Source organism: Hylaeus anthracinus, unplaced genomic scaffold (assembly GCF_026225885.1).
Source record: "Hylaeus anthracinus isolate JK02 unplaced genomic scaffold, UHH_iyHylAnth1.0_haploid 11985, whole genome shotgun sequence".
Classification (NCBI taxonomy): domain Eukaryota; kingdom Metazoa; phylum Arthropoda; class Insecta; order Hymenoptera; family Colletidae; genus Hylaeus; species Hylaeus anthracinus.
The window spans coordinates 11,997,127-12,009,114 of NW_026534333.1; the positions used below are offsets into that span (position 1 = coordinate 11,997,127).

At 38.3% G+C, this 11,988-nt stretch overlaps 3 protein-coding genes across 4 annotated transcripts; 1 reads left to right on the forward strand and 2 right to left on the reverse strand.

Annotated features, from left to right (window-relative positions):
* Nucleotides 1–504: 504 nt before the first annotated feature.
* Nucleotides 505–10,139, forward strand: LOC128886609 (uncharacterized). Of its 2 annotated transcripts, XM_054141648.1 has the most exons (7): nt 505–646; nt 1,159–1,271; nt 4,573–4,815; nt 4,896–5,158; nt 5,403–5,568; nt 5,645–5,886; nt 6,059–10,139. In XM_054141648.1, the coding sequence occupies exons 1-7, from the start codon at nt 571–573 to the stop codon at nt 9,540–9,542; spliced, it is 4,587 nt and encodes a 1,528-aa protein (XP_053997623.1). In that variant the 5' UTR covers nt 505–570; the 3' UTR covers nt 9,543–10,139. The 2 variants fall into 2 exon arrangements, with proteins under 2 accessions (XP_053997623.1, XP_053997625.1); XM_054141650.1 differs by lacking the exons at nt 505–646; nt 1,159–1,271 and adding an exon at nt 3,258–3,901.
* A 140-nt stretch (nt 10,140–10,279) lies between these two features.
* Nucleotides 10,280–11,197, reverse strand: LOC128886629 (mitochondrial translation release factor in rescue). Its single transcript, XM_054141690.1, has one exon. It carries the CDS (start codon nt 11,195–11,197, stop codon nt 10,652–10,654), a length of 546 nt encoding a protein of 181 aa, XP_053997665.1. The 3' UTR covers nt 10,280–10,651.
* On the reverse strand, nt 11,150–11,845 carry LOC128886631 (MIEF1 upstream open reading frame protein). The gene is made up of 2 exons (XM_054141692.1): nt 11,404–11,845; nt 11,150–11,286 (listed from the first exon to the last, which is right to left on the reverse strand). The coding sequence occupies exons 1-2, from the start codon at nt 11,557–11,559 to the stop codon at nt 11,248–11,250; spliced, it is 195 nt and encodes a 64-aa protein (XP_053997667.1). The 5' UTR covers nt 11,560–11,845; the 3' UTR covers nt 11,150–11,247.
* Between the last annotated feature and the right edge of the window lie 143 nt (nt 11,846–11,988).

Genomic DNA, 11,988 nt, shown 5'->3' on the forward strand with positions numbered 1-11,988 from the left:
TCTTGCAACTATTTTCTCGTAATTGCTCCATTTAATTTATAGGATTTGTTAGATAGTTGTTTTTCTACTTTTTACTATTTTTACCATCTTACTTTTTACTACTTATTACTATGTTTTAGTATCTAATTGTTAAATAGTAGATAGTCTTTATTTTGGTCGAAAACGATTCTATGTTTAAAACAAAATTTAATCGAACAGTTGTAAAAATACAATTTTTTCATCGTTTCCCTACGATTTCTACCAAATCCAGGGACATTTTTTTACATTGGCTAACATGTGGCTTCCGTACATAATTTCAAACGGCTGTTCTACGTAGCCTCAGTTCATTGCGTCGATACGTTCAGGTCGGTCCGGACAATTTCGGGTATCGCTTGTTCCAAAATGAAAGTTTTGGTGTAATAGTTTTCGATTGATAACGGTTTTCTACGAAAACGTGCACGATTAGTGATTATGCAGAGAAACATCTGCGATGGTATGTGGTATGTTCGTGAGAATGGAAAGTGTTCTAAAAATACTAAAATACAGTGAAAGGAAAATATCGTTGTTGTCTGTGCGGTGCATAGCATAGGAATGGTATCTCCGTCCAAAATTCAGCATCAGGAGCACAAGCAGCCACCAAGAGAAAATAAATTAACCAATCACTCACGTACGTCTAACATATGCGCATTTCATATCTATCGATGTTCGCGAATTCTATTCGAGACGTTAGATATTCTCTAAATCATTTCTATTTAATATACGTAACAAGTCACGTATTTACGTAAAAGTCTTTCTCCCGGTCAAATACGTGAATGTATATATGCCTCCTGTGACATTTGCATGATGATCTCATCACACGATACGTTACAACGCCTAACCCCTTGAAAGAACTACTTACTTAACTTTCCTTTTCGTAACGATGTGTTTCATTCCATTCCTTACCAAACTATTTCTCTTTTTCGATGCACTCAACATATTGTAATCAAAATATTGAAACACTTGGCTACGTAAAACCAACAAAAATGTCTTTCTTCACGTCCGTAAAATTATCTACATGCAACAAGATCGTAAAATATTAATACGCTATTCGTTTCTTGGAAGTTGCATGCTGTGTGGATATTTAAAAACTGTTATATTTGGAAACGGTCATAAAGCTAACAAATTTTCGTGTTATTTCAGATGTTCGTACACAGAAGAACTTGAAACCGTTGGAAGGGAAATCTTTTTACTTGGATATAAAGAACCATGCTACTACAACCAAAATAGAAGCAAAAATCAAAGATTTGGGCGGGGTAAGTGTTCAATTGCGTGTGATCTCATTCGTAAAACCTTCACTTTCCTCCCCTTCGTTTTTCTGTCGTTAATTCATTATACATACATAGTTTTAGTGCGTTCGCGATAACTCTCGTTTCGTCTCTCCTCTCTCTTCTTCTCGGCCACGTGTTGTTTTCTCACTTATTCTCGCGTAATACATCTCTTGCCTCTCTCTTTCTTCCCGCCATATTTTTCTCTATAACTTGTTAGAAATAATTTGACGTGCAACGCGCATGACATATAACACACATTCGAAGTTATAGACACGTGATCTTATACTCGCTGAGAAACATGTTTCATTTGAAATAGGTGCACAAATCTAACGAACGAAAAGTAACGAAACAAAATTCATTCGTAAATATCAAAGATATTGAAAAAGGTGCCGATAGATAACGAAGTTCCACGAAGATAGCGAATAAAGAAAGAAATCTCTTTTCGAGAAGAAATAAATATGACAGAGTATCGTCGTTTTATAGCCACCTTTGCGACTTGTCACACATAGGTTAGGTTTAGGTATTTCGAAAGGTTAAATCGACAGAAATGCTTCTACGCAGCCGCCAAATGTTTTCGAATAGAATTGTGTGCTTGATGGAGAAGGGGTAGTCGGAGCTTGGTGACTTTCCCCGTAAGCTTCTAGAATCCACATGACCGATTGTTACAGTAATTTCTCCAAATTTCTCGAAAGCTTGCGATATCGTAGAGAGAGAAAAAGATTAATCTCGGATTAAAGAAGATAGTATATAGTATGAGTGAATACTCATAAATTTTGGTGAATGACTAAAAAACGATTCGGTCTGGAATATAATTTCACTTTCGAATAATTAAAATTAAACCGATCGATAGGAACACATTTATATATTAATAATACCTTCTTAGAGGGCCATCATTTCTGTTTTTAATCGTTTAGTTTTCCTTGAAACATATCATTTCGTTTTTATTTCGTTCTATTAAAATTTTACGCGTATTATTTTTGTTTGTAATAACAGAATATATTTTTGTCGAAGCATCTAGGTTTACTTCATTGGTCATTGTTAAAACGCAATTGGAATACACGTGAGATTATTTATTCTTCGTAAAGTATTGTTAACAGATAATATCTACCAATTATAGGGAACGTTCGTTCCAGCAGAATGCTTATTTTCAAGAACAAGCAATATTATGGTTGACGATCGCAGCCTTGCAGTGGCGTAATCGGAATTCTGAGGCCCGCATGATAACATTTTTGATACAGTCCTTCCAATGGGAGGACTTCTAATCCTTTCTTTAAGACCTCAAATAATGATGTATTTTTAATTTTTTTTATACACCTTTAGTCGCCCAAGTATTATTTAACTAGAGATTTATTTTGAAATTCAGTACCATTAAATAATTGCAAATAATCTACGATCGATCACATCATTTTTGGTTAATTTTTTCTTTTATAATGCCGTAAATATACACACCTTAAAAGCTTTCAAACTACACCGAAGATACAGATATTAACTAAAAAATCATTTTTCGAATCGATTTTCGACAAATCAATTCTGTGCGACTCGATATTTCGGTGAATCGATTTAATTAAGTTTAATTGAGAAAATCAGCACCTTTATTCGAGTCGAACTTTACGAAATCCGTAAACTGTCGTAAAATATTTCTGTTGACAAACAGTCGTTGAAAAACCGGGTCGCGTCGCGCCATCTTTAGGGTAGCCACAGAAGCACAACGAAGCGTATCACATTCGTAGCCAGCAGTTGTCGCGTTGTGGTGCGGATTAGAGTAAGAAAAAAAAATGGACATGAAAATACAGGAAAAACTATTTTTCATATATTCGGGTGAACTACCGCGTTCACTTTGGTGCAACGTACGCCGACGGAGAGCGAGCAAGAACGCGAAGCGCCGCCTCCAGGCTCGTCTGCCAAGCTGTTAACGGCGAATGGCCATTTTGTGCGTGACAGTTCTCCCCCGCGAGTAACGATCTCGTCGCGCGTCCCAGCGACTCTTTTCCTTTGCCTCCTTCCTTTCGTTTCGTCGCTCGAGACACCAACTCCAGAAACTTCCCTTCCCGTAGACATCTTTAACGCAAACGTTTCGACGAGTTTTCAAACACGTAACTCTTGATATTCGCGAATTCGCGAACCGATAAACATAGTGCCGTTCTAAGGAAGTTGTTTTGTGTGGTTTCGGTGCGTTTCAAGACCATTTGACAGTGATCGAGTGTAAACTCGCCTATTACACATTGACCAACCGTGAATCTGGTTCGGGCAGTTCGTTTACCTTAGCGTTACCGATCGCAACACCACGAATTTATGTACCTTTCGTTCGATCTACCCCACGTGTGCTTCGTTATTGTCCTGGTTCCCCGCAAGTCGTATTATTAGAACGCGGCAACTGTAACAATGCGGCAACCATTGTTGACTACATGAAGATTTCCCATCTACACATGCATGGCTCGCGCTTCGGCGAATTCGGTTGATAGCGCGCTTAGTTGCGTTTGAGAGGAACACGAGATTGCTTGACGTCAGCATACCGCGATGTAAACGTGTGTCCGTGCATCCGTCAACGGGTCACTTATCACCAAGCGTCGTCACATTTTGCGCGCCCCTTTCCATGCAGCGTCACCTTTTTTTGCGTAAGTTAAATACCATCGAAAATTCGCCCTATTCCCGTTCTTTGTCTGGCTGCTATTTTTTGTTTCATTGACCAGAGACGTGGTTTTGTACTGTCAAATTAACCCCTTCGTGTCCTCTGGACTGTTTCCGATACATACCAGTTGGTGTTACTTATTTATATTCTTATTATTAGATTATAACCAAAGTTTAGTGGCAGTTTAGTTTAGCTCAAATTTTGTCCTACCTGAAATATTTTCTTAATCAGATGTTATACGTCTAAGTTCTTTGTTTTCTATATCAAATGCATACAAGTGTTCCTTCATTCGTCTCAACAATGGCAATATGTTTTAGATCCAAAATTATATAGCATAGGGTTAACAAAAACCGATATTTCTGACATCTGTTGGTCCTAGCATTCAAACAAGGTTTAAATGCATTCCAAGCTACTCAAACATTTATGCTGTGTATAAAACATACTCTATAGAGGATTTGATGGCATAAAAGTGCTTTGCAAGTTTCAAAAAATATAATTTCAAGTTGAATGACATTTTATGCCCTGGATTTTATTGTATTTGTGATAAAACAACCCAAGGTGTATTAAAAGACAGAAATCTAGATGTGGTCACAAAGGTTTAATTTGTCATTTCTGATGTATTGCAACCATTAACATACTATTTTTCTCTTTTTTCAGGCGATAGAACTATTTTTAGTACGAAGCGTTAATCTAGTAGTGAGCGACAGGGTAGATAAGACTGGTAGCATAAACTTTGGGAAACATAAATGGGGTTCTGTCAGTGGAGGCAGTGGGGGTCCCCCCTCGCTGAGGAGTTTAGAAACTCCAACCCCCATGACAACTCCATCAACTCCATATTTTAGTCCTGACTGTCCCTTGTCCAACTCTATCGCTCTGAGGGGTCAAACTACCCAAAGATCTGTAAGTATCGCATTTAAAAAAAGACTTAATTATACTGTATGCAATTTAATTTCCACATTCATCTATGTAAAATGTTATAGAAATCGCGGGTGGATGCAATGTTGGAGCGTGCTCTGATACAGCCACAACAGTGTTCCGTGGATCCGCTTTACAACGCCCAAAATTGGGGAATTCCTATTTGGGCGATCGATAAACTTCAGGCTTGGCTCGATAGAATTTACGCATCCGTTAAAGACGCGGATCATTTAAAACGGTCGAAGCATTCGAGTCAACAAACTTCAATTAAAGATTTAAAGGTCAGGCACCTCAAGGGACCCTATCTAAAATTCGAGGCCTTCCAGAGGTACGTAATTTTTGTGAACAGAGATAAGCAACATTCTTATCCATGTAAACATTTCTAATAACGTGTAATAGGTAAACAATCGTTTATTTGTTACTTGTTAAATAAAAATTGGAATTTGAATTACGAAATAGCATATTTTACAATGGATAACTAATACATGTAACTGTCCATTGGTTTTATTCATTGTAAACTTTACTTATTCGTACGTTAAAGTATTTCATTTGATAATTATGCACCTGTGTAGGTCCACTAGACCCGTCTTTGTTGAATTGCCTGTGTGGCCAACTTTAAATTTTTCCGGGGATCCAGGCTCCTGTCCTTTCAACACGAAAAGACGAGAAAAGGTGGAAAAATTACGAGCAGAGGTCAAAGAAAACAGGGAAGGTATTCAGCCTGTCAAACAAGAGGAGGTAACGTCAATAATCCATTTTTTTATTGTTTTAATATATCAATAGAATATACAGTATTATTGTTGATTTCAAACAGGGTAGAGAAATGACTCGGAGACCACGAACAACTGCCACTCGTGGTCGCAGAACTGAACAGTTGGCTTCCGGTTATTGTGAAATTTGTCGTATCAGTTATCGAGATCTGGCCAAACATGTACAAAGCGATCAACATCTCGGCTTCGTCCGAAACAATGACAATTTCTTGTCTTTGGATTCTCTGATCAACGCGGGAGCCAACGTGGAGGCATTTCTTAAACTAAACAGAACAAAAGATATAGAGTACGTACGCTATATACATAGATATACTCCACGTTTTTGTTAAATATTATATTCGATTTAAATGTTCAATGAGAGCAGTGATACTCATTTTTTTTAAGCAAGAATACTCATTTTTTTAAAGATTTAAACATTGTACATCAATTAATCAAGTTTTCTTGTATTTCTTTAACAGAAAAGACTGTAACTTGTTTTCCAATGAAGATCGCAATCTTCGCGACATAGTACTGCCAGAGGGAAAGGTGGATAGAAATACGAAAAGTTTAGGTGATTTTGGAGTCGACGATGTAAAAATGGTGCAGTGTAACGGTACCCGTAGGAATCTCAATTTAAAACTAAGTTCACCACACAACTTACGCACACGTGCGAAACACGAGAGCGGACACTTGTTGAGGTCGAAAGGTAGCCCATGGCACGAGGTGGAGAAAACGGAGAAGTTTTATGACAAATTCGAGGGTTTTACCATAAAGAAACGAGCGAAAGGAACAATCTGGATCGAAGAAGACGAGGGGGGCGACGAGTTGGTGCGTGAACACGATTTAACGGAATCCAAGCAGAACGAGTATAAGATCAAATCGTTTTCGACGGGGTTAGTTGGAAAATACGACGACGAGACAAATTGTGGTGAAGTGTGTAATAAAAATAACGATTCTGGTAATCAGGATGTACAAAGGACGATAACTTGTTGTAACGAACAGAACAATGTGAACGCGGAGTACGTTAAACAGGATCGAGATCCTGGGAAGCATAGGAATCACGATCAGATAAACGGTAGCATAAAAAATAGTTATAACGAAAGTGCTCTAATGACGAATAATGACAGTGGTAACGATTCCTGTAGGGCATCTAGGAGCGAAACTCTGAAAGAATTGAATTGCAAATATCAGTTGGAGAACATTATATCGAGTACAAAGAAGGTTTCCGACGATCGCGATGAGATTAAGAAAGACGTCATCTGTAACGGTCATAGCATAAAGGACGAACGGGGGGATGGCAAAGTGTCGAACGATGTGGATGGGAACGAGGTAAAACTAGTTAAACACAAGTGCTTAAAAACGGGCAGAAGAGGTGGTAGGAGTTTTAGGGGACGAAATAGACTGTCCGTCGAGGAACGTTTGATCGAAGACAATCGCGCGTATTACAAAGTGGAGGTGTTAGGAAGTAAATTACGGTCGAGTGTAATGCCAAACAGTAACTCGCAATGTATAGTCAAAAGGGAGGACGACGAGGAGAAGAAGGAACTGCCATCGAGCGAAAAACCGGTAGTCGTACGATTTAAACGCGTAAGGAAATCCGAGTTGTCGCTACTGAGCGACGAAGCGGAGTCCTTTATGTTTGGCGAGCTTAAACGCGACGATTCGAGCGAAGCGAGCGACGAAGAGCAAAGTAGCGTATTACCAAGGGACACCGATAGTGACCGTATCGATGCCGACCATTCCGCGTGCCCCAGTTCCTCCTTAAACTTCACTTCGCCTGTGAAAATGGAGGCTATCGAAGAGGATTCGCAGGATTCCTTGAGTTTGGGTCGAGCTAGGAAGAGGAGGCTGACGCAGGCCGAAGCTCTCATCAAAGACAACGTCGATTATTATAAGTTCGAAACGCCTGGGAGTAGATTGAGGTATCAGGCACCTCTGACTGGCATCAAGGAACCTCCGGTAACCGAAGAAACGACGAAAGCGGAGGAAATTGTAGAAGTAGTACCAATCGACATGGAGAAAGTTTATCCGTCCAAACCTTCAGCAGAGGTTGAAAAGATGCAGTTCTCTTTCGAAACCGTACCAAAATCTGAACCATGGTATCAGACCTATCAACGACAGGATGCGGGAGCAGAGTATTGGCACTACTTTAGCGAAGGAGATTCGCTGAAGCCGTTTCTTTTACCGTACGAAATCGATAATTTTCACGAGATTCTAATAAAAAATCATAATAGGAGCGAAAGTAGGAAGAAAGGTCGTGGACGAAGTTCAGGCTGCGTAGGACGATCCCCGAGGAAGAGCCCTAGGTGTCACGCGTCCACGTTGGCGATTATGTCGACGATAATACGAAAAAGGGAACAACAGCAACAAACATCGAACTTGTACACGATAGAGGAGTGTCATTCTGGTAGGTCGCAGATGAACACGCCGAGGCCTGATTCAAAACCCGATCCTAAATCCGAGAATCTGGATGAAGAACTGAAGGCGATGGTGAAGACGATCGACGAGATGCTCAACGCGAACGACACTTTGGAATTGAACGACTCCTTCGAACCGGACGCCACGCAAATGGAATTGAACCTTTACGAGCCTGGCATACCGAAAGGACCACCGTCGAACTTGTTGGAATTGTTGGACAATTGTCACGAGATCGTCAACTGTTTAGAGAACTCCTCGTGCGCAAGCTCGGAGTGCGGCGAAGGCAACATCGAGTCACCTTCGAAGCGAAGGAAAAAGAGAAAAAATCGAACGGGATGGCCTGGAATTAAAATGAAGAAAAAACTTCCGAGCAAACCTCCTGGAGACGTGGACGATAGGGAAAATTTGTCGGAGAAGAATATCGAACAGAGTGAGAAGTGTGGCGACGAGTTGGTCGCGAACAGCATCGATAGAGTATCGGAAGAAGCCAATGATAGAATATCCATTACCAACAGTATCGTGCAGAACACTGAGCAGTCGAGTTTCGATCAGCCAAAAGACAATAGTTGTTTGTTTGAAGTGTATTCCTCGAATCCTAACGCTTGCCACGACGTAGAAGAAAAGAAGAACGGGAGTACCGAGGTAATATACGATTCCCTATTACATACGAATGGTGAGACGTGCGTCGTTTCGCGTACGTCTGAAATATGTAACGAGACTGAGAGAAATTTCGTATTAACTAAAGAGTACACGTTCGGGAAAAACTTGCCGGAGATCGTGGAGGTATCGGAGAACGATCCAGGGAACGACGAGAATCACGAAAACGTTTTTCGAAAGGATGTTAATTCTATGTCGGATCGACGATTCAAGAAACGCCAGCGCGACAATCCAACGTCTGAGACGTGTGAATCAAGGGCGGAGCTCGAGAATCACGAGATTCTTTGTCGAAAGGACACAGAAACTGTAATCGTTTCCAGAAAACATCATACCTCTAACGGGCTGCCCAGGAAGAAACAGCAGAAAGGTCATCCTGACAATCCTGACTCTGAGATCGAACGTCACAATAACGTGTACAAAAGAACTAGGGTAGTATCGAAGAGACGTATGTACTCGAGGAGAGGTAGGAGAAAGAATAATATATCGTCGAACACGGTGTTTGAGGATGAGAACTGTAAAGAAGATTCCTATTTAAGTATTACGTGTAAAAAGCAACAGAATTTGAAGAGTGTAAAGCGACGAGTCGACACTGTGTCGTCGGAAACCCAGGACTCGGAGGTTGAGTGCGCGTTATCGGGACGCGTTAGTCCGACAATCATGGCAACTTCGGAGCTCGAACAGAGACGTTCGAGCATCGAGTTTCAGCCAGTCGTTAGAATGATGAAGATCGACGAACAAGTTGATATGGACCACAGTATTCTTTCGGTAACAATCGCGAGCAACAGACGGTTAAGAAGTTCCAGTTCACCGAGATCGAACGTTCAACCACCGAAAAAACGTTTAAAAGCCGGTCGCGGTCAATTCAGACGGTGGTTGAAAACTAGCTGAAATCCTCGATAAGATTCTGTTATATTTAAAATTTTCAAATCGAGGGGCATGCGCCACTCTCGGTTTGAAAATTTAATCTATATCCTCGCCAACTGTACATTATTGTATAAAATATTATTTGTGTATGTAGAATAGTATTTAACACTATTGGCACCATCAATAGGATTTTATTAATATTCTTGTTAGTGTCTTTTCCCAATAATAGTTCCGTTAAGAACCTTGTACATTCTTTAGATGCAGTCGTTGGCGTTCGTAAACAAATTTGACGATAATTTATATGTATTTGTATTTGCAAACTACTTCGTTTCGTTCAGGTTTTGTCAGATGTACGCGTGAGAAGGATCTATGCAAAGGAAATTATTTTCATTAATTAAAACTGTTCTTACAGCGTGCAAAGACTGCATACAAGCTTTATCGTAGCGAAACGATCATGTTCTGTTACAAAATGCATCATTGAATGTAACATTATATATTAAAGTCCCTCACGAGGGTCCACCTAAATATTTTATTTCAAAGAAAAATAATTGTAAGCCTTTCATGATTTCAAAAAAGAGATGACTATTAAAGATATGAATTTTCCATTAAAAATGAAAGAAACATTCTACGTACTTTGAACCTTTCTTACTCTTACATTTGTTTTGCGCGTGTAGCGAGTCACAGAAGTATTCCTATTTCTATTTTTTCAATAAAGAAAACTTACAGTTGTGCTACAAACAGGTTGTAAACATTTTGACAATTACCGACTGAAAATTACGCTTAATCATATTTGCAAATATTTCTTAATAAGTAAATACTTCTGTAATTGCTAGTTTCTTCATAGCTTCTTTTTGAGAAAGTTTATATTAATGTAAGGCTTAATTAATGCGATGTATATTCTAATCCATGCTTTAATGTTTATTTTAAAAAATATTAACCGTCTAGACTCAGTAAACAATGCAATACAAATACTTCTGTGACTCAACATCAAAAGTATGATATAATTTAATGTATTAACTTAATGATATTGCACCTGACTTTAATTTGACAAGGACTCAATTTTATTTATTCATTGTTTAGTTACACTTAAGGAAAATTACATTATTCAATATTTACAAAAGTGTAGTTCAAAATTAATTAACTTTGTTGAATGTACCATCTAAGGATTCACGTTTCTTAAATTCTTCCTTTAATTTGTTTAATTTCTTTTGCTTTTGTTTCTTCTTCATTGAATCCCTTTTTTGAAGCAATTTTTCTTGATTTCTAATAGAATCCTCGCCATTGATTAGGTCATCTAATTTTGTTAACATTATTTCTCTAGCAATTTTACTATTTTGTGATAAACTTCTGGTTTCATGGCATTTTACAACTAGTCCGGTAGGTTTGTGTTTCAAAACTACTGCATTAGATGTTTTATTGGTTGCTTGACCACCAGGACCAGATCCTCTTACGTGTTGCTCTTGCAGATCATTTTCATCGAGTTTAGGTACTTTTGAATAGTCTAAAAAGCGATTGTAAGACTTACATCGAATTTGGTTGTTACTACTCTGAACATTGACTAAATTGTTATAAATATTATTTCCACCACACAGAAAACTACAAACTTTTTCACAGCTTGATAGAAGCCTGTAACCAGCAGAGGATTGAACATAATATCTGTTTGATAAGGACTTCAACATTGTTGCAATCTTCACATAATTACATATTTATTTTCGTTACAAAAAATTACTTATACGATTCGACGAAACTCCAAAAGTTTATTTCCTTTCTGAAAAGAAAAGTTCGTAAATTGAGATGAGCTTTTTTTAGGTTAAGTAACGTAGATAACGATTCATTTGGAAATAACTGCAAGCAAAAAAGCGAACTACATTTACATTTACTTTACCTGGATTTGAAAATCAATGTCTGCTTGATTGGTCAAGCACTTATTTTCTTTGAAACTTCTACGAATTTTGTTCTTATAATACTTCGTTTCCGTGTATTTCAACGTGTCTCCGTAGCGCAACAGATCTTTGTACAGTTTTAAAATTGTTTGTCTCATTTTGTATTTTTGTAATAAAACTAAAATGTCTTTTTATATTCTGTTATTAATTGACATTACCTAAATGATTAATAACAGAAAACATCTATATTGAGCGCCACCAACGCATGCAACGCACCATGTGGATATGATTCCCATTCAACTGTGCTCAATGGGGGTCACGCTCGCATTGAACTATACTAATATAGTTCAGTGAGTGTTCAACACTTCAAAGTAAATACGGTAGTGCAATATTTATGATACGTACGAATAGGTATCATTCCTATGAATCCATATACTAATCAAATATGGCGCATTCTATAAACAAAAAAGGTGTGCAATTGTGCATACATATATATACATATGTATGCAAAGTGTTCAAAATTTTATTCGATAATAAATAATTATTAGCATCAACGTATGGTAAATTATTTGATTGAACAATTAAAT

Excerpts from the sequence above, each read along its gene's own strand:
- LOC128886609 (XM_054141648.1), top strand. The coding sequence starts at position 571 with ATGGTATCTCCGTCCAAAATTCAGCATCAGGAGCACAAGCAGCCACCA. Across the intron at positions 1,272-4,572 it reads AAATCAAAGATTTGGGCGGG|GCGATAGAACTATTTTTAGT; the intron begins GTAAGTGTTCAA and ends CTCTTTTTTCAG. Across the intron at positions 5,887-6,058 it reads AACAGAACAAAAGATATAGA|AAAAGACTGTAACTTGTTTT; the intron begins GTACGTACGCTA and ends TTTCTTTAACAG.
- LOC128886629 (XM_054141690.1), bottom strand. The coding sequence starts at position 11,197 with ATGTTGAAGTCCTTATCAAACAGATATTATGTTCAATCCTCTGCTGGT.
- LOC128886631 (XM_054141692.1), bottom strand. The coding sequence starts at position 11,559 with ATGAGACAAACAATTTTAAAACTGTACAAAGATCTGTTGCGCTACGGA. Across the intron at positions 11,287-11,403 it reads ACATTGATTTTCAAATCCAG|AAAGGAAATAAACTTTTGGA; the intron begins GTAAAGTAAATG and ends TTTTCTTTTCAG.